At 38.2% G+C, this 23,254-nt stretch overlaps 1 protein-coding gene across 8 annotated transcripts in view; it reads right to left on the minus strand.

Annotated features, from left to right (window-relative positions):
- Nucleotides 1–23,254, minus strand: part of LOC308196777 (dynein axonemal heavy chain 12-like) — a 159,567-nt gene that overhangs the window by 49,171 nt on the left and 87,142 nt on the right. For all 8 annotated transcript variants that reach the window (XR_013952392.1, XR_013952393.1, XR_013952394.1 and 5 more), the window contains 2 exons: nt 20,685–20,844; nt 20,364–20,592 (listed from right to left, as the gene is read on the minus strand). Coding sequence is in view for 1 of the 8 variants with exons in the window: in XM_080596343.1 (XP_080452469.1) it covers nt 20,364–20,592; nt 20,685–20,809 (354 nt within the window). In the remaining 7 variants the exon portion in view is untranslated. The remainder of the gene's footprint in view (nt 1–20,363; nt 20,593–20,684; nt 20,845–23,254) is intronic.

Below are 23,254 nucleotides of genomic sequence, written 5' to 3' on the forward strand. Positions count from 1 at the left end.
AAAACTGGAGGACGAAACGCTTTTCACATCTTCTGTTTCAGACTAACACTTCCAAGTGTTGCACCTTACAAGTAGCTGTGTACAGGTTTTCAGTTTGTTTCAGAAAGAAAAAAAAATAAATCTTTGTGCCAGAACCCCAGCTTTTTTTTAAGAACATAGGCTGAAATTTTATCAGCACTGAAATAAGAGGTTGTGCAAAAGCTTTGGGCCAAATTCTCAGTTATAACTATTGATCCAGCTGTGAAAGGGCACTACAACTACCCGAATGTCTGCCCTGGGATTGCAGAACTTTGCCTGGGGGAACTCCCAGAAATGTCTCCGTATTGATAAGGCCACCCAACTCCAACCCCACTGCATGCTCACACCTCGTCAGAGAGACAGGAAGACACAGCTCTCTTCTCACAGGCTAGTTGTCAGATTGAGGGTTCCCCTGGGGCAGCACCATGCTGAAGCCAGCTCACTGAAAACAGCAAATTAAGGTCAGTTCCTGTCCCAATATTTATTAAATATATTTTATTCTCTTTCTACTTAAGCTGAACTACATAAGCAGCCCATAGCAGAGACCAGAAAACAAACACTCTGAGCCACTGACGCAAAGGACACGCACAATCCCTTCCTATGACTGACCCTCTGATATAACTTGCCTCTTTTGAGAGCATTTTTTTAGAAGCTGAAGGATATGGATTCATTGCCACGCAGGCAGAGAAGAAAACTGAGCTCAGGTGTCTCTTATCCTAGATGAGCACTTTGAACATGGAAATAACATAAAAGAATTTTATAACAGCACCAGTATCCAGTATTACAGTTATAGGTAGCAATGGAATCTCACCTTAACCATATTAGATAGATAGATGATAGATAGATAGATAGACAGACAGACAGACAGAGTTATATATATACAAACATATTCAGGACAGTATATAGACTGAAATTCAGGAGAAAGCATTTCAAGAAACGTGCATAGTTAAGCAATCTTGACCAGTCAGTTATGAACATTTATTACATTTCTGCCTAGTAAGTGTGCTTGCTCTCTTTATTCAATAAAGCTGTGCCACTGAAGAGGCTATTCATGTAAGCACAACAGCACTATTTAGCCCCATCATATTCCTAAAACTCCTAGTAATCATGGTATAAGCTTGAAAATCAGGGCTGACTTGGATATTTATTAGTACAATTATGTTTGCAACCCATCATAGACTAAACACAATTTTTGTAGCAATTTTCAAATCATTAGCACACTGTTTTAGTAACATCTTATCTCAGCTATTAGACAGGCTGTCCTTAAATTGAAGTCATTAACAAACATTCCATTACTATATTGTTTTGCAGTATGCATTCAGTGTATTGGATAATTTTGTAAAGTAAATAGCCCCTGCATATGAAACAAATCAACATATATCTAGAAAATGTAATTATAAAGCTTAACTAATCTACTTCATTTTGTATTATATAAAAAATATTTTCAACTTTTATATGAAGTAGCTTCTAAATAATAGAATTTATTGTACATGATTAATTATAGCAATGATGGCCATCTATCTGTGCTAAAATATGACAGTTTAATCTTCTAAATCACATCAGGAATGAAACAATTCTGAATCCAAGATATCTCTTTATAGGTTCTAAGTACAGCTCATAAATTACTATGGCTTTTAAATCTCATCTACATTCATAGAGCGGAGAGGCAAACCAATACAATATTCAAGACTGTAGTCTTCTTTGAGTAAAATTCTTGTTCATTAATATATTTTTAAGGTGTTTTCACAAGAACAATGACACGTGGATAACTTCCTCTTAAAGAACAACTTCAAACGCCAATATTTCATAGGGCAGGTAATTTTTATCCTTTGGAATTTTTTTATGGAAATTCAACACAGCGCTTTAATCACATTCAACTGCCATCCCTCTCAGAAGGATCAGTCCAAGTATCACGGCTGGGCACTCCCTATCCCCAACAGTTACGAAATTTTTCTCCTCCTCCACTTGAAATTCCTAAATCTACAGAGAGTATCTCTCTCTACCTCTCCCAACCTAATAGACTCAGAAAAAGTGCGACTTTTTGAGGGGAGGTAAGAAAGGCAGGCTGGTTAGGAACACAGTAGCTACCTGCTGGTGTTATGCTGTTCATGAGTTACTGGGGTTCTTTCACAAAGGAAGGTACCAAAATGAAAGAATATTGTCACCAGTGAGCTGGCAAAGATGATAATGCATGTATATGTGGGAAGAGCTTTATTTCTTCCCCTCCAGGCTCTGCCACACAACGTGTAGGCCAGTCCCGTATCATGGCACTAAGGTCAGGCATGAGAGCAGGAGGCCACTTTTCCTCTGCTTTCTGCTTGGCACTATGTTCAATAACATGTTAGCCTTTCTTCTTTGTGATTGGCATGTTGGTATGTACAAGGCAGGCTCATAATGCTTCTCCAAGCAATGACCTCAGGTCTCGAGACAAGTTGCCACGCCATTACTGTGTAGGACCTGCCAGCCCTGAGATGTTGATACTGATTAAGCAACCTGAGTGACATCTTAAGCCAGGCCTGGTTTTGTACTCTAAAGTAACCTAAAGAGCCAAAAGGGCCTAAGGTGTGATGGGTGCTGATGCTTTGCCTCATCTTGCTCCTCTGTTCAGCATAGTCCGTCCTTCAGGCTTCCTCCTAATCAAGGTCTTAAGAATTTCTCAGATGGCAGCTTTGCTGGAAGATAAACCTCAGGTGTTTCGTTCCTGCCTTTTGTGCTAGCATAAAAAGTTTATGCAAAAAGCATGAATCTCGCACCTATCCCAAACTGAAACTTTCTCTCTGTACCAGTGTTGCTTATTTCTGCCCGTCCTTCCAGCTCTGATTCAAACAGAAGAGGAGCCCTCACTGACTGGAACCACAGGTAGCTATGCAGCTATGCTCAGGAGAAACCAGCCCTGATGCATAGGACAATGTCTCAGGGTACTCTCTCTAAAGTTGTGCCTACACGGCAATTCGTTGATCAGCTGGGAACCAGGGAAGTTTGCAGAGAGATTGTTGTTCAGCAAGCACAAGACAAAATAAGTAAGCATCGAAATTTGTTGCTTTCACTTGAAAAGCTCAAACCTGCCACACTAGAAAAACTTATGTTTCAGTCTCATCAGAATAATGTTGAATAATATCTGTATTCAACTAATCCAATAGCACAAAGTAGAGCAGCAGCATATTGCTGTTGAGATGAAAAAAAGAAACATCAGGCAGTGGAACAATAGTAATACATGGTAATAAAGACCCCATATTTCTTGGTGTACAGGTGAAAGAGGAGCAAATGCATGAGAAGAGGCATCCCTGTGTATGCATTTCTTCTGCTTTTCTATTCCACAAGGTTAGTGGCAGGGGAACATGCGGGGCAGAGCTGGCATGTAGGGTGAGCCAGGTAGGAGCGAGTTCAGCACAGGTGGAATTTGCTAGCATGTCTGCACTGTTGTCTTTGCTTGCAAATCTTTGCACACACACTGCTCGTGTGAGAAAGGCTGGTTTAAAGATGAAACTGGACAAGGTTTTTTTTAGCTATGGCAAACCTACTTTGCTTTCCTCAGCATTTTCTAAGATTGTTCTTCCCCCATTGGATAGTGTGGCTGTTTTGGTGAATGTTGCTGTCAAGTCCTATGAAAAAGAAGCATTAACTGAAGTTCCAGTGTGAACAACAGAAGAGCAAAAATTATAGAAAATTTCAATAATAATGACTACAGGAGATGTTAAACAACTGTGCCACTGGCTTTTGTTCTCCACTCCAACCAACCACAAAAATGTAAGATCAGTTGGAGAAATAACATTCACCACACAAATATTTGGCTATAAAAACGATTAGGAAAAATGAGTTTTTGCACCAGCAATCCTTATCAGAATGATGCAAAGAAAGTGCTCTGTAAGAGCTTGTTTTATAACTCTTCAAGTCCTGCGAGCATCACTATGCCTTATGTGATGCGAAGAATGATTCTGCAGCTGCATATCAGAAGAACAACTTTCTTTCATTTTGATCACTTCTCAAAATATTTTAACACACACGTCATTCTCAGTAAGACTCCTGTCTGAAAGTTTTGGTTAGATATAAATTTTCACATGAATCAAATTATGTTTCCCAGTACTAAAAGCTGAAATAGCTCTCAGATGTCACATTTCTATTTCCTGTTTTCTTCTCAAAGGTCAGAAGAACTAATAGCTTTATGGATCAGTTGGCCAACAAGCAACTCCTCTCCTAAATTTTCAGGAAAAAAATAAAAATAAAAAGAAATCTGTTATGCAGAATGCCTGAAGGTAATTTGCCAAACACAAAAGAAAAAAAAAGTTTTGTTCAGAAATGTTTTTTTAAAGAAATCTAATTTTGCTTCATGAGAGGTTTCCAAAGAGAATAACATTTCGGGGGGGGGGGGGGGGGGGGGGGGGGAAGAATCTCTTTAGTGTTTTTATTTTGCTGTGTACTTTTATTGTTTTCAGCAGTCTCCTCCAAGTTGTCCCTGATTTAAAGCAACTGCAAAGAAAGATGTGACTGTGAAAAAATGGAAGAAACAAAGTGAGGCCATGAGATGAAAAATTAGTTTCAGCTTCCATGTTGTAATCTGCTGTGGCATAAATTCACAGTAATTCTTATTTCAACACTCTATATACAGCTCCCCCCACCAGGAGCATCCTCATGAACTCTCAACAGCAGCAGAGGAAAAACAGCAAATTAGCCAAGGGGACGCAGTCAGGAAACAGACTGGAAGCACGCTGTCCTCTGGACAACCCCTGTTGTTCATTACCATGTTGGCATATTCCCACAAGTCAGATTTTGTGTCAAGAGAAACATTAGAAATGGTATTTTACTTCTTTCTTCATTCAGTTTTAGGCAGAACATTTCTCAATCCAAATAAAAGTAGATGGAGGTTAATACAGGAATTCATTCTTCCAATTAATATCACGTGATCCATTTCTACCTTATTTTATCTGCTGTAGCCAATGGACCTAGGGAATCCCTTTAAGCAGCAATTTGGAAAACTGCCACAGCTCCCATCTCTTTAGGTATTTCCTGATTTTTTTCCCTAGTTGTTCCCACCTAGCATCAGTTTGAGAGATCAATATTGTTACTGCAAAGGTTGTAACATCTCAAATTTTATGCTTGGCTAGAGAGGCTCCCTTGATTTATTACTCTAAAGATAATGTATCAGCTATTAAAACTGTTGTAGCTTAATCAGATATACTATCTCTTTAGTTTATTGGACACAGATGCAGGAATATCATGATAAATATCCACATGCCTGGAATAATCCCGAATGAACCATTACACACAAACGTACTAAGGTTATCTAATGATGTAAGTACAGTATTCATTCTCAGTTTAGCACATTTTGAATGCCACTAGTGATCTATATATTTACTAAATGAATTACATATAATAGTCCTCATGCTGCTGTTTCATGGGATGCCATTTTTCTTGCTGAATCTTTTGAAACTTTTCATAATGTCACTATCAGCTCTGCATTATCCGGAATCTCCTCATCTTTGCTACAGTGTTCTAAATAGTTTTTGTAATTATCTATAGAGAAAAATACATGTTATACATTTTAGAAGTTATAAAATGCACATCACTTTTCAGAACTACATATTTTTATCCAGAGGAGATGGAATTTCCACCAAAGTATAACCTGAGACCAGAGGAGTCAATGCTATGATAAAATGACAAGGGAGAAAGCATATTTTCTCAAGTGGGATGAACACCTCTGGACATCAGTGTCTTCTGGCCAGCTACATGATAGGTCTAAATATTGTTAATGCAAAGAATTTGTAAAAGAAAGAAGATACCTACTCAAATTTATCTATCCTACTATCAAATTTAAAGTCAGATGGGGACACAGGGTAGTCTAAACAATTAAAACAACTTGGTCTAAAGAGACTTCAGAGGGATGTGCAGATACGACAGGACTGATGTGGAAAACTCATCATTTGAACATCTGGAGTGTGTCTGCAGTTCCAGTACCTGCTACTAATCATTGCACCTTTCTCTCCCTCTGCTTCCATTCAGAATTATTTACACAATTCACGTGTGGAATATGACGTACCAGGACATAGCACTGTTAACAAATAATTCCTCATGAGAACTGTCTGAAATGCAGGTTGTCCAGATGATGAGTAGAAATCGTCATTGTTTGGGGTATTGGATTTCAGATTGACATGGAATAGAACCACAGTGGAGTGTAGTAGTACTTCAGGACATACCTCCCCCTGTCCAAAACCAACTCACTAGCAAGCCCCAAGCAAGGTCGTAGAGGTGTCTACAACAGCAGTGCTTAAGGCAGCCCCACTACCAACCACACAGAAAAGATCTGGGAGTCCTGAGTTCCAGTGGTGGCACTGGGCTCCCCACTGGTTGACATGGTGCTGGTACTCAACCACCACATCAAACCAAAGTCCCAGTGCACCCAGACTCCTCAGAGATGACATACCTACTAGTGAATGTGGCATCTCCACCAAGCCATCATGAGTGAGTCAGGTTTTCAGAAAATTCTGTCTTTCATTAATCACGGATTTATCAAAACAAACAAACAAACAAAAAGCATTTTCTGTCCACAGTTCTTTTTTTTTTTTTTTTTGTCGGAAAAACTGTCAGACACCATTAGTCCCAGTGTCACAGGGGTTTTTGAACTTTGGTGTCAAACAGTGAACAGATGACAATGTCCTCACACCAAACCCAGGATCAGATGCACATTACTTGCAGTGAACAAGTGCTTGCAAGACTGCTATATTCTGCACTTGCAAAAGACATCACTGAGGTATCAATGGAAAAGATGCTATCAGAGACTAAAGTAGCAGTGCATATTAACATTATTGACCTGCAAAATTGAGAGATCTGTTATCATTTGTAGGTAGCTATAGCCAGGAGGACCTGAAGAATAGCAGCTTATTGGAACTGTCACAGGGGAAGATAGGATCAAATGACATGGTGTACTTTCATACAAGGATTACTATGTCCTGACAAGTGCTCTAGGAAGACACTTAGCATCTACCTTGATTCAGGTACAGTCTCATTATCAAGAGAGATGAAGTGGCCTCAACTCTACAAGGGCAAACAAACAAACAAACCCACAACTGTGAAATATATTTTTTTAACAAATATCTTTAAATGCCAATGTTGCATATTGTCTTGACATTTGAATCTTTCTGCAGGTGCTGTTTCAAAAAAGTCCCTGCAGAATTAATAACACATAATCACTAAAATAACTTTTTGCAAGTCCCTTGAGTGTCTGTAATTAACATGTTAAGCTGCACTTAAAGAGAATAAAGTATCATTATAAACATAATAAATCATTTCATGTTACTGAATTATTTGTCTGTAAAATTACCCAGGTAATTATCTAAACTTTACTAATAAAAGGTTTCACTAACTACCACTTATACAGGATAGAACCAATGCATTGAGCTTTCATGTTCAAATACAGCCATAACGCAAAACACATTGCAAATGCCATTGTCATCTTAAAATAAAAACTGAAGTATACATGCTGAGCTCAGTTAATTCTAAGGCTGTATTTTTGTTACATAGGGGTGTTGTTGCTTAACCCAGCGGGAAGCTAAGAACCACACAGCCGTTTGCTCACTGCCACCCCACTTGCAGTGGGATGGGGAAAAGAACTGGAAAAAAAAGAGGTAAAATTTCTGGGTAAAACGTCTGATAGTTTAACAGGACAGAAAAAGAAAGGAAAATGAAATAAAATAAAAATAATGAAAAACTGACATAAGTGATGCACAATTTCTCACCACCCACTGACCAATGCCTAGCCAAACCCTGAGCAACAGTAGTCCCCCACCCGTACACACCTGTCCAAGCGCCCCCAGTTTTGCTGTTCAGCATGGCGCCACACGGTGTGGGACACCTCTCTGGTCAGCCTGGGCCAGCTGTCCTGGCTGTGTCCCCTCCCAGCTCCTGGTGCACCCCCAGCCCCTCGCTGGCAGGGCAGCGCGAGGAGCAGGAACGGCCTTGGCTCTGTGCGAGCACTGCTCTGCAACAACTGAAACCATCCATGTGTTATCACCACTATTCTCATCAAAAATCCAAAACACAGCATTGTGTGAGCCTCTATGAAGAAAACTAACTCTATCCCAGGTGAAACCAGGACAAGGTTGCATTTCTATACTGACCTAACTAGAGGCAGGCAACTGCATTGTAAAATATAAGAAAGGAACTGAAATTTTCACAGGATTGTAACCAGCCAAGGCGAATCTTAGGCCTAAGATAAAGGGTTGGAATAGAAGAAAAATGATCTGTGGCACATTCAGTCAAGATGTTCATACCGATGTGGCTGTATTGGTTTAAAATCACAACCTTTCTTCAGCATCTTTACAGCCTACTTTAAGCCATTTGCAGGGTAGTAGAAATTTTTATGCTAATACAGATGACAAAAAGTGGGAACTAAAACTGACAACAACATGGCATTGCCCAAAGGGCTAGGACCAATGCTTAAGCAAGGGCTTTCTAAGTAGCACAGGTGGCTGATCATATATATGCCACTGCTCTGAGGGTAATGAAAGCTGAGGGTCTTGCTCTTTCTAGAGCTGAGTCAGATACGTGACCCAGAGGGGATGACTTTAGCTCCAGAGCTATGGATTAAATAGTCTTACACTAAATAAAACTGCTGTATGATCTCATTATAGGTAAGATGTAAAACCTTTGGGGGTTTGGGTTTCTTTCCTTTTAAATCATGCCAGTAATGACTTTGTCACATCTAGATCCTGTTGCATATGCAGGATTCAGACATGCACTTGATACTGTGGCCCCAGGTTCAGCCTCAAAATCAAGTGTGCCACACATCAGCTGAGCCACAGAAACTGCTGCCAGCCCACAGCAAATACAAACTGAACTGACTGAGGTAGGTTGATGTGTTTCACTCTAAGTGCCAAGTCACATTTTCTCCCATTTGCAGCAGACTAAAAGCTTGCACATGGACAGCTAGGATGCTACAAACATCCCCTTTAGGGCTACCTCAGACATAATTCAAGCACACCTCTAAAACCTGAATCATTAGAGCACATCAAGAGAGAAACTATGTTTTATTCTCAGCTTGTCATTTACAAGCTGCAGAATCACATTGTTTTCCACAAATCTCACTTCCATTTAGGTGACTCACTAGGAATTAGGCACTGAAATACCTTTGATTTTCTGGCTCTGGGAGCCTACCTATTCCTAAATTTCACGAACAGGCTGTTGACCTCTGAGATGTTCCAACCTCAGTTGCACAACTCATAAATGCACTGTCTCACTCCCTTCTGATTCTTCAAGCTTTGACTTCTCAAAATACCACATCCCAAAGGCAATACTGGTAGCGTTAATATTTTCTTGTCCAGCTGATGAGTTATTAGGATGCTTAAGACTTTGCCTAAGAGTTCTTGGACTCATTTCTCTCATACCAGATATTCGAGGTGGGATATCTGAAGTGGGAATTACTCAGTCGTTCTGTCTGAAGGTGTTCCATTTCAGGCAAAACATTACCTGTCTTTATAGCAGGGGAGAAAGCTAGGATCTGAGTGCCAGCCTCCAGTGGGTTTATTGTGTAGACTGGGACACAAAACTAATGTCTAACGAAAGACTTAGACAAAGCACACTTAAAAGAATGCATCTCCCTGCTTATGAGATTCAGAGGCTTTTACATTATTTAAACACAGAATTGGGAATCTTTGCTTTCTTCTTTAATTTTGCATCCGCTGTATTCTAAGTTTTTTAAACAGCAGATTCCATCACATGAACCACACTCAGTTCATTAACAGGGTTAGAGAGTGCATAGATCCTTACCTCAAACTACCACTGTGATAGTAAAACTTTTTTTTCTCATTAAGTGGATTGTAGTTCTGGGTTGTATTTTCTTTTTTTTTAATCAGCCTGAAGAGCGCATAGGAAAATTCAGCCTGAACAAGCTGTAAACAATTGAAAGCAACATCTTGTAACATAAAGCACTGCACAACCTTGATTACAAGAATCACTACTTCAGATGAATAAAATTATAATCATATATAGAGTTACACAGGTTGTTCTTTTTTTCATCCTTTGGGTTTAAACCACTTTATAACAGAGGACTATCAGAAACACTAGCTTTACCTCAGCTAGAAAAATAGTTAAACTCAGGACAGGCTTAGTTACCTTACAACTTCCAATCGAGCTGTAACCTCAGAAAAGGCTTGCTAATTAGCAGTGATCCTGCTCCCACCCTCAGGAAGGGAAGCGTGACAGGTAAGAGCATCACTTCTGAAACAGTGCTGAAAACTGGAAATAAACTGGGGTTCTTAGACACATGAGCATAATTTAATTTCTTGGAGAAAAAACTCTAAGTGCCTGGAGACTGAATAGGATCCTACTCCTTCCTCTTCCCTTGGAATAGGGAACTGAAAGGAATCACAGCTTCACCTTTGTAAGGTTTGGGCCCCCAGTTTTCCCCACTCAAAGGTATTTTTCTGTCTTGAAAAGCATAAGAGATGGAGGTGGAGCATAGTAAGTAGTGGTTTGCAAGGAAGGTTATATTTTAAGAATAGCAAGTAGTTTGTATAGTCCCAGCTGTTTGCGAGCTCACCACATCTCAGAAACCCTATCTGAGCTCAGAGAAACCTATGCAAATATTTTACTGTATGCCAGAAGCATCCTGGAGAGCTACGCTCCGTTACTGATGCAGACACATGGAAGGGATTTTTTTGGGGAAGAGAAATCTTGCCATGGTGACAGGATTATTGGAGCCATGTCCTTGTGCCTGTGTAGCCCCCAGACTGCTGTCCACATTCGTGAGAGAGGGAAAACAGCCCTCTCTGAGGGCAACTGCCAAAGCAATTTGCCTCAATTGTATTCATAGTATTAGAAAAGACACAGGCTTGAAATCAGACTCTCCTATCCAGCACTGCCAAGGATTTCTGTCATTAAAATGCATGAGTACAGGACACTGAAGGTCTCACTCCCATCTACGTGCTTGCTACCTGGCTCCACCAAATCTGTGTTTGAGAAGTAGCATAGAGCAGAACAGCCACTAACACTCCAGGTACCCTCATGAGCTGTTTTTCAATAGAGAGGATTATGCAGTTACTTCAAAAGCAGGATTGTTTTATCCAGCTGCTGCTCATTAAGGACATTTGGTGCAGTTAGGTAATGCATTTACTCGCTGGTGTCAAGCTGATAACTGCCTCCAAACTACCTGCCTGTCTCTGAGCTGTGCCCCAAAACTGGTGCATTATGTTGACTGCTTCCACCTGAGGCAGCAGAAAAATGAACACTGGCACACACCAAACAAAGACACCCACCATTTAGTGTAGCTCCCTGCATTCCATGGCCTAGAAAATGCCAGGGGCATGAGGGTTAAGAGCCTCTCTGATAACAAACTGGCCATACTGAATTCTTCAGTTGCACTGTTGTGAGCTATATAAAAGTGTCTTCTAGATTACAAATCTCCATAGGTTATGCTTTTATTATAAGGAACTACATTTACGCAGTAGGGGAATTTGAGTTGGAAATGTGACACTGCTAGTAAAAATGTGAACTGGAACAAAAATTACCCAGGAAAGAAGCACCTTAAACCTTTCATTTCAAAGAATCTGCACTAAGCCTGAAGAGAGCAAATAATGAGCAATGAAAGGAGTCTTTGTTATGCTGTGATTTCAAAGCTCTGCCAAAATGTCAAATAATCCATTTAATCAATCAGAAAATTAAAGAATGTGGTAAATTCCCAAGGTAGTTTGAGGTTTTAGCTGTGCCAAGTAATTCAGCTACTGCATAAAGCTTATGTCACAATAGCAATTACTTAATAAGTCATTTTTGTCTAACCACATTGATGTAAAAATACAATTTAGTTTTCAAATTATTTGCAGCTGTGCTCTTATTTGGATACAGCATGCAATACCTCAGGAGATGTTTACATTTGTCACTTCAAGCACAGCCTTAATTTAATTTTTATCACACTATATCCTTCAAAAAGTTCCTATTATCTCAACACACTAAGAAATTGATTTCTTAAAACGGATCTTCATGAGATAATAAAAGGAAGGGAAGACACTATCTGTTGATTCACATACAAGTTTCATTACAAACTTGTAATACCAATACCAAGACTATCATTTGAAATACAGATTCGTTATGAAGTTTGCATTTCAAATTTGATGATTTATTTCAGGACAGAGTTTAACGCTCTTGTGAATCCTAGATTATCACCAGTTAAATTCTAGAAATGTGAAACAGGCTGCACTGAACATTTCTTTATTTACATTATAAACTGTGTATTTTTCTATTCTCCTCAAAGGACAAATTTGACAGACTGGTTACAAATGTAGACTTTTGCTTCTAACAATCCTAATAAAATTATAGATTAGTTTTGTCAATGCGAAACTAAACACAGGTATTTTATTAAAGAAAAAGTTTCAGTGAGAAATTAGATTCAATGTATTAGTTTAGAAACTTGAGAATACTTTTATTGTCAGCAAAACAATTCATTACTACTGCATAAAAATTACATAGTTCAGCTTAAGGTTAATAAACCTTAATTTTAAATCAGACTGTTTTAGATTTAGTTCTCTTATCTACACATTTCCATACAGATTTCCAGGAATTTCTTTCCGAATGCTACCTTGTTTTAGTGGCGAGAGATGTATTTTATGCTTACCTATAACAATACGGACAATATCTGTTTTTCATCCTCATCTTTTAAAAATTGAAATGCTGACACAAAAGAGTCACAAACTCCATCAAATATATATCTACACTTCTTTTTTTTTTTTAAAAAAAAAGCATTCAGCACAGCAAACAAAGCCTGACCTGCGTTCATGACAGCAGGTGGTGAGTGCTTTGTGATCCTGCAGCCTATTAGCATGATCTCCTTCAGTGGCCGAATGAATAGGGACCTTCCTTTCAGAAGCCACAGTGAGTTTCACAAAAGCGTCTGTGCAGAGGATGGCTGGAATGAATCCAGAGTCATGCAGCTTTCACTAACCCACTGATCCTTTCTTTGGCACTCTATCTCCCCTGCTTATCTACCTCTCCCTGTTCCCCTGCCTCGTGTTTCCCAGGACAAAGACTGGACAAAGACTAGCATGAGGATAGCAGAAGTATCCCACAGAAACGTATTGAAATGGGCCCTAAGATAAGAAGGTCTTGGGGTATCTAGGACTTCCACTCACAGCTTCTTCAAAATTTCAAGAACTTTGACCAAAGAGAAAGCACCAAATTTGTATCTGTACTCTGACTACTGTTAGTCTCCATATTTCATCAAACCAGGACATCTGCTCATACCTCCCCTTCCAATGTCCTGGAGCATAAGTGCTTCCAGAGCCAAAGAACCAAGAAAACACCCTCCTCATTGCACTTCCTTGTTGGGGCAGGAAAAATTAGCATACAGAGTAGGAAACATACATGAAATAAGAAAAAAAATCCTTTTTGTCCAAATTGTTTTAGGAGAGAAATATTTTTTTCTATGATTCTTCTAGTTCCCCTACTTGTTAAAGTTCCAAAGGTATCCCAGTTAATTCCCTCAAAATACCATTCCTAGTTGAGCAAATCAACCAAAAACTTAGATCCAACCAAAGAATTTTTATTTTCAATCTGGAAAAAAAAATAATCTCAAAACATTCAGCTGTCCAAGCAAGTAATGTAAAGACATGCAACATCTTTTAGCTATGGCTGTTGCAAACCAGAAACAAATACCACCTATGTTGACAAGGGAGAGAGAAATACGAAAACTCATGTAATGTTGGCCAGATGGTGAAGTTACGGGCAATAGTTTGTAATTAAAAAGCGTGTGAGAGAGAGAGATTTAAAGTAATTCACTGTGTACAATATTTCTTAAGAAATCAAGAAAAAATAAGATATTTAAAATAAACATTAAACTTTGTAAAAAACACTTGGGTAGTAAAACACCAGGTTGACAAGGTACCTTCCAATCTAATTAAAATAATGCTGAAAAAGTTGATCAGGAAAACTTACTTTCCTCTATGTACATAGACCCTTCCACCCCCACAAACCTGCCTATTTTTCCAAAATCCAGCACAAGGTTGTGGATGAAGTCAACTGATGCTGACATCAGCAAGACAAAGGTAGTGCTAGGAGAATAGGTAAGTGTCACTATCCAGAAATAGTATCTCCAATTTTTAGGCAGCTATTGCAAACCTCTCTTCTTTCCCCAGTGGCATGGCGTTCCCAACAGTTAACAAAGCCTTTTGTACATCCAGATTGAATTGCTGTAATTTATTCTCCATGTTGCTACCCTTGAAGACTGTTTTAAAGCACTAGCTCCAGCAGAAGAAAACTGCCCTTCATTTTGCATTTCTGGCCTTGGAAAACATGTTACACTTGTTTTCAAAGGCTTAAATCCTTTCACAGGTGACACTCAAGCTGTTTTCATTGTCCTAGTAAAACATAAAATCCTGCTTGAATTTGAGATTGCCAGAGGTTGCCTCTCCTGAAAGCTGGTATGTTACCTAAGACAGTATTTTGAGTAGTGCCAGGTATAAGTATAATGTTGTCTTGCTCTTGACTCAGGCTGTTAATAAATAAAGAAGGTACACAATATGGACATTTACAAAATATTCAACAAAGCAGTGACTTTAACATTTCATCTCTGTGACAAGACCTTGCTTTTTTCTGTCAAGTGACTACATTTTAAACATATACACACACACGCACTTTTTACTCAAATTGACACTGACAAGAAAAATACTCTCTTTGCCATCAAGGCAAGGTGTCACTTAAGGCTTGATTGTCAAGCTCTTATAAAGATAACACATAATTCAAAGAGAGATTTCTGGTATCATGTTGCAGGATTTGTAAAAAAGTAAAAAAAAAAAAAGGGGGAGAGGGAGAGGGAGAGGGAGAGGGAGAGGGAGAGGGAGAGGGAGAGGGAGAGGGAGAGGGAGAGGGAGAGGGAGAGGGAGAGGGAGAGGGAGAGGGAGAGGGAGAGGGAGAGGGAGAGGGAGAGGGAGAGGGAGAGGGAGAGGGAGAGGGAGAGGGAGAGGGAGAGGCTCCACCCTGGAAGAAGGGGGAAGGAAAAAACAATTAGGGTATAAATAATGAAATTTTACGGAAATAGAGTAAAGGTATCTACAGTATATCTGGATGAACCACTACAGAGAAAAGAAATCCCAAACCAACTCCTTCACCCCCAATAACAAAAGAAAAAACATCAGATACCCAAAAACATAAGTTGTGACTACTCCAGGACAGGCCATTGCTCACTAATTCATGGATTAATAAATGGTTGTAAAAATGGTTATAAAATGAGGTCAGTGGAATTGCATCAGGAGACACACCAAGAAAAGGTACCAAACTGAAATAGCTCTGTTAGGCCATTCTGGTGCCTAGTTTACAGGGATATAACAACCTTAGCATTATTTCAGGGAATTGCAACCTTCCTGTCATTCTCTCCATATATTTCAGTCCACTACTCTGTGACTTTAATTTGTAAAACCAGAGCACCGACTTTTTAAGGCAGTTTCAGAAAGCCATGCTTAAATTTTTTAACCTTATCCTATGTTTCATTAAGCAAACGGGACAAAAACTGTTGGCAAGATGAAACCTACAGCTTTGCTGACTGGCCTTTTATGGCAGGCATGAACTAGTCTTGCTAATGCTTCAATGAAGGTTTGCTCTCAGCAGACAGAAAGTGCTATAGTTACATTAGCACAATACAAAGCCAAGTCTTGCATTGTAACCACTTCACCCCAGAAACACAAGCACAAGCAGAGTAAACCCTCTTCAGTGACCAGAAGGTCAGGTGGGCACCCTGCATAGTTACCAGAGGTGTGGGAAAATAAGTAAATTTTTCTTCACTGGGCAAACCTTCAGACCATGAAAACTATGTACGTTTTTAACATCTCGTTACTTTGCACTACCAAATGTCCTCCACAAAAAGTATGGGTATGACAGTGGCCCTGGTGATAAAATCTGCCTTTTGAAATTCAGTTTTGTGTTTCCTCATTGCATTTTCAGATTAATTTCTGATAGAATGCACAATACTTGATAGCTTCTGCAGGCCACTGCAGAACCAAAACTACTATGGGAGAATGAGTTGGATTCTCTTCAACAGTTAACAATTAATAAATTATTTACCAAGTAAAACCAGTATAAATTCACTGAAAGAAATGGCATTGCAAAGAAAGCAACTTAGAAAGATTAATGGCATTGCTGAAACTGAGGACTTAATTTTTGGTCAGTAGAGCCCTTCCAAACTGTTATTGGCATGCAGGAAAAGAGCTCAGCTTTCCTTTAAGATCCCACCTTCAACCATTTGGCTCGACATTTAACAGAAGTACTTCAACTTAGAGAACATTTGACTCTGGAAATAATTTGGAAACAATATACAGTACTGAAAAAATACTCTTCAGGTGGAACTGTAGAGTACTTTTCAAAGCATAGTCTGCAGTAAAGATGAATTTCATATTATTTTGGAGTGATAGATTGCAGTTAATCTGTATTGTTATCATTAAACTGGGAAAAATGGAGAGAAAGAGTACAGTAGAACATTTGAAACTATCTAAAGAATTTTCTTCCAGGTTTCTGGAAAGTAATTACCACATCCAAAGCAAATATTGAAAACATTTGGGGGCAAATGATGAAGACAATTTTTATCTTAACCAAATAAAAAGTTGAAAGACAAGACCAGTTTATTCTCTTGGCAGTACATCCTGGATAGTCTTGGAAGCAATTCTGTTAAAACATACGAAGGCAAATACTTTGCCTTTTAATAGAAGTTTGAAGCTAACTTATTTTACAAGGTTTTAGATGTTTTAGTTCCATTACATCGGCACAAGCAGGTATTTACCATTCGTGTAAGCCAAAGTAAAACTGAAATAATTGCCACACTATGTCTGTGAATTTGATCAAGGTTAAACTATTCTGTGTACTATTTGATTTAAACTACAAATTTAAACTTAGAAAAAATGGGAAATATAATTCTTGCCTAATTATTGTTGGGGATTTTCAATAGATGATGTCCCGAGTTACCCTAATGAGAAAGCACATTTTAACAGACAAAAAAAAAATCACACAGGAGAGAAATAATAAAGGAGTCCAAGTACCAAAAATCAATGAAGTTTTATTAGTATACATTTCAGAAAAAAATACAGAATGAAAATTGTAAATAGTTGTATCAGAACAAATAAACTTCCCGAAAATATTCCCAAAGGAAAAGAGCCAAACAGCTGCAGCAGTAAGGCAATATGTGGAATGGCAGCACTGCAAGGACATTGTCAGAGATTGTTTTCTGCCCTCAACACTGTCAGCCTTTATCTCAGTTACAGAGAGAAAAAAGATTGTGCACTTTCAGCAAGAAAAGTAAGCAGGGAAAAGAAAATTCTTTGTCAATCCCCAGATCATCTCTCAGATTTGCTCTTGAACATGGAAATAAAGAACCTGGCCCGTGTGCTAACAGGTTAGACCTTGTTTTTTTTTTCATTCTTAATTTTCAAACAATTACAAATTAATTAGTTTTTACTTGTATTCATTTTGGCCTTTTTATTACCTGTATTAAATTCTTAGCTTAGTGTTTCATATACAGTGTTATCTTTAGCAGAAAATGAAAGATGTGTGAACAGTTTAAACACTGAACACTGATGTAAAATGGTTCAGCTCATTAGAAACTGATTTCCTCTCATCAAACTACGTGGGTGAGGGATGAAGAAACAAAATGCAAAACATGGTAGTCAACGTGGTGACATACTAAATCATCTTCCAATCATTCTCAAGAACTCTACAACTACAGCATGCTATCCTGATGGCCCCATCTGAGTTGATGATTTTTCACAATGTATTTCATGGCTTCCATCCCTACATGAGACTTTATTACTATCACATAGGAATAAAAAGCCATAAAACACTAGAGTGAATTTATCTTGATCAGATGCAATACTTATTTTCTTCACATGATTTCACCACCATTCCAAAACTAACCAATAATTTCATGCTACATTACTGAACATTTTAAACTACATTTCAATGACAAGAAACACACTGAAATGGTTACATCACAAATTAACAGAGCTTTAGCCTTTAAACACATTCCTACCTACGAGAATCAGGAAACGATCACAACACACAGCCATTTAATCCACTGATAAAAGACAGGACACCACAGAAAAATATCACTTCCACATACATCTTTCAACACATAAGGAAAGACGAGAGACAAAAAAGAAACTGGTATAGGTTAAAGCTTTGAAAGCACCACTACCAGCATCTTATTAAAACTCTTTGCCATAGTAGCTTCCTGGCATGCATTATAACAAATGCAGAGACCATCACTAAGAAATCTTTAAGACATCTGAGCTTAAGTGAAGAAACAAAGCAAAATTCCCTACCTATGGCACTGAAACAGCTACTACCACAGAGCTGCTAGCTAATATGGCTCACTAGTCCCTAGGACTGCTACGTTCTGGGCTATGAGAGATTTACTATAGTTCCAAAGTCCTTTTTCTCCTGATCAAAGACCAAATGAGACAAATTATAAAATGCCCTTATTTTCTTAGCCAGACTATGATACTGAGTCCTGGTCTGAAAACAGTTATTTATTAATGTAATTACTATTCATCTTCTTATTACTACTAATTGGCCAAGTTGAAACACAAGTCTCTACGGTCATTGAAAAGTCAATACAATAATTTAACTGCCATTTGAAAATAATTTTGCTTATACACTTGCAAGCAAACTAAACTGCATCAAAAATGTCTTCTTAATCTAAAAGCCTCTACTTTACTAAAAATATTTTACATTTTCCTGGCCATGTACTTCACTGGCATGATACCAATATTAATTCTGATGTACTGTTGACACTAGAACTAAAAATTAAATCAGGTTTGATTTATATACTGCTATCCTTTCTTGCCTACCATAATCCTGTTTCTTGCATAATATAATGTTGATAGCATAGAAAAGAGCAAGAAATCACTAAATGAAAGGAAGTGCATAAATAAATTCAATTATCATGCATAAAACATGCAAATGATTTAAAGACTGCATATGAAACTCTAGTTTATATTCATTAATCTCAGGTTGCACTTTTGAGAGAGAAAGAGACACTAATTGGGTCCAGATTAATGCACTCCCAAACCTTCCAATTTGTTTTTAGGTGAAGGTTAAATGAGATGTGTTAAAATAAACACAGCTGCTCAACTCTCCAAACATCTTTCATTTGTGGGAGAAGGTAAAAACTAAAAAGCATATTGCAGGCTTAGTGTAATAGCATTTAGGCTTTTCCTGAGCTCCTCAGAACTGCCACTTATGCATTGTAGCTTCCCCACCCCCACCCTCCAAAGAAAAAATTTTGTGCTGAAAACTAGTCCAAAAAAAATCAAGCTAGTCATTTGACACAGAGAACAGGGTGGGGAGCGTTTGTGTTTGTCTAAATCCTGATGTGTTTTCCTCCCTGCCTTACCCCAAAGAATGCTGTTGTGGGACCACCTCAAATGCGATGTAGTTGCTGTAAAAAGGGGCTTGGCCCAACCTAGCATGTTGTTGTGGCTCAACACAGTGGGCAACAGGGACACACGAGAGGGCTTCAGGGCTCAGCTTTGCTCACCCAGTCAGCAAAAATGTGACACATAATGGGGCCAAACCCCTCCAACCCACTACCCGCACGGGGCTTTGCTGCTCCTCTGCACACAGGGTGTCAGCCGAATTATCTGGGAATGGAAATAGCACTCCCCCAGCTGCTCCATCCTGCTGGCTGGCAGCCCCTGTGTACCCAGGGCTGATCCTGCCCCATAAGAAAGGGAGACAAAGGGGAAGGGGAAGGGTTTTTTTTTGGCCCAGAAATGAAGAACAAGAAAAGGGCCAGTTCCTATCCTCTGGTAGAGGAAGGTTAAATAAAGTGAACAACAACAACAAAAAAAGGTCACCAAACTAATTTCTTGCTGAAACCAATGAATTTGGATTAGTGGCCTGAAGGGAAAGGTTAGGATGTTATCAGTGACGTATTTTCTCTTCCCTTTTGTTAAAATGTATTGGAAATTAAACCCCTCTAACACAATGGGATACATTTCTACAGGGTGGAAGCATTTGAAATCTTACATTTCTGTGATTGTTTAAAAAATGTTTTCCACATCAGCTACAGACATTACACCATGAAAGCACAAAAACACATACATGTAGACTCGGACATATATTCACATACATGGTTTCAGACACAGACCCACTTCTGCTGACAGCCTGACTCTGAGAGCTTTTCATTAAAATTAATTTTTGCGCATTTGCAGTTGCTAAATTAGCTGCAATAAATAACAACAATAAGGCTGAAATCTGTCAACATCTTGACAAATATTCAGAGAGCTGTTTAGTTAGGAAATATGCTTATGATATTCATTGCTCCTAAAAGAGAAAATGATTATACAGTAACTAAACCCTAAGTAAGAGCTAAAGATATTCACCTCATGAAGCCATTGCTCAACTAGCCCCTTGGCACTTGCTGGAATTATTCGCAGCACGAGCTCTACTTTTTCATTTTCTGCTGACTCCATGTGGGTAATTTCTTTCTCATGATTAAAAGTGAGCTTGGCAATTCCTTCAAAGCATTTCTTTAGGTGTGGTTGGACATGGAGTGGATCCTTTGTCTCAGAAAGGATTCCTGAGAGATCATTGCTGCATTGAGAGAGAAACCTGAAAAATGATAAAAAATGAACTTTATAGGTATTTATACAAACATATTTTACACCTCCGCCGACAACAGACAGATGCAATGGACTGTTTACCTTGAAAAGAATAGTCTTTTCTTCACCAAATAATCATTCAAGGCCTTCCTGAATGTCATCCAAAAGCGATTCTGCCTCCTCCAACTTATCCAGCATCTGGGGCTGCGAGATAACCCTTGTGGCATTGGTCTCCTTCACTGACTCCTTCGTTATTAGCCTCCTGGTGGGTGAGATAGAATACAGCGAATGTAATAACCATACTTCACACAACAGGCTCTCTCTCTCTTTTAAATTGAAAATCCCCTTATTACAAAACAAGGGGTGTTCTTTTTCTTCTACCTTTAAGTAGGACTGCCACATTCATTGCTTTTTACAAAAACGCAGCTGCTTTTTAAGCTACAGATAAATAGAATCTGCTAGGCGGTAATTCCGCTCAGTCTGAATGCATTATTTTCTAAGTCACTTTGGCAAGGGACTTTTTATTATAAACTGGAATGAACAAGGAAAGTCCTTTTCTCGACTAATTATGACTATGCTTTGTTCTATACTATTAACCTACAATGCCAGATTGATCAGCTATTTTTTGCTTCAGCCAGTTCAATAAATTAACATGCTCTTTCTGGAAAATTAGAGAGCTAATTATTAAGACTTTATAGACTAATGATGAAAATATAAATAACACAGAACAATGAAGAATGGTGTATCAATAACATTCACACGATTCCTTTGATGCGCACAATGCAAACTTCCATTTCAACACCACTGATATATGTATGGGAGTTACTTTGACTTGATCTACAGAATTTTCTTCTCATAAAGCTTTGTTATATTGATATATAATAGTATTTGATTTTTTCTAAGAACTGAGGAAAAAAGGCAAAGCTGAAACACAATTTTTCATATACCTATCCCTGGTGCCCATTTTGTTTTCCTATTGTTTGACTTTCAATTTATAAAAAATCAGGAAGCACAGAATATAAAGCAAAGCTATAAAGACAGTTAAACAGACAAAAATCAGGACTTGAATTACTACTGTTTCCAATATAAGACACTCTAGTGTGTTTGATTTGAAAGTAGTTTAGTTTGTAGAGAAGAGTTTGATATTCCCTAGTAATAACACAAAGCAGAACATTGCTTTGAGGTTTCAAGACCTTCAGTGATCCAGAATGCTTGGCTCTGACAAAGAAGAAGATATTCAACTACATTCCGAGTACACAACACATTTTGTTCAACTGTTGTCAATAGCTCATAGCTACTGGTACAAAAACACTCCAACAAATGAAATGTAAATATTTAGATATCGCCACATGGTTTCCTTTATGCAACATAAACTGTGAACTGCATTAAGAAAGGGAAGAAGAGGGGGAGAGAGGAAGAGGGGAAGAGAGAGGAAGATAACAAGAGAATGAGAATCCTTTCTCCTTAATAGTTCAAATTCACTTCAATACTTATGAGTTGAAACCCATCAGAGTGGTAGATAGATCTGAAGAATATACTGAATAGATTCAGTCCAGTATTCAGAATTACAAATAAGAAGCAATTTTGGAAACAAGAACATTTCCAGTGATAGAAAGCTCACACTGCTGCCATCTTAATATCCTACTTGCACTCAAAATAATCCCATCCCTATGTATTTTACATATTTCTGGTAGAAAGGGTAGAGAGGGGTTATTTATTATATATTATATTTATTATATTATTTTTATATTTTATTTTTATTTTATTTTTATATTTATATTATAATTATATAAATATATTTATTATATATTCAAAACAGATACTGTAAGACGTACATACAGCCAACAACAAAGACTTTGCTTTGAGATGCTACAGTTTGCTACATGAGGCATTTCTCGGTCCTCTGATAGTCTTGGCAAACTATGGATAGTTTGGGGTTGATGGTCTCCATTGTCTGGAGTCCAAACTGGATTCTGGAATGCCAGGAGAAGCCTAATTCATGTAGGATTAAGAAAGGCAAAACTATTTTATTAAGAAATAACTCTACATGTATCAGTGGAGCTTCCAAGGTGTGAGAGTAAATTAGCATCCAGACAAAGATTAATTTAACCGACTATATTCTATAGACACCATTTTAAAGGAGAGAGACCTCACCAGTTACTGTACTGTTTAGGACAGGCTTATATGTGTAGAATTGTATGTTTTTATACACTCAAAATATGTCCTTTAATATTATTTTTGAAACAAGGGCGCTATCTAGCATACTGCCAATTATCTTTTGTAAAGGAGTTTTGAAATGTTTATTCCTGCTTGCTTAAAAATATACCTGGTTCCATCCATTTAGCAACTCTTCTTTTCATGACATGACCATACAGACAGTCAAAAAATAAAGGTGGACAGAAGATTTGGCAATGTGTGGTACTGTTTTCCCTAAAGTAATTTCAGAATGAAAGATATTCTCAAACATTGAAGTGGTTGATTTCTAGGCATATTACTGGCCTTCAGATTAGTAAGTACTCCACCTTTAACATTGCTACAAACGATGGTACACAATGCATTTTGATTAAAAATGAACCTATTTTATTTCAGCTGCACCAGTTGAAGACAGTGAAACAGTCATGTGACACCCAGCACTTATACTAAGCCAAGTACTGACTGACAGCTCTTCATAA

Source organism: Anser brachyrhynchus, assembly GCF_964034855.1.
Source record: "Anser brachyrhynchus genome assembly, chromosome: 1".
In the NCBI taxonomy this organism is placed as follows: Eukaryota; Metazoa; Chordata; class Aves; order Anseriformes; family Anatidae; genus Anser; species Anser brachyrhynchus.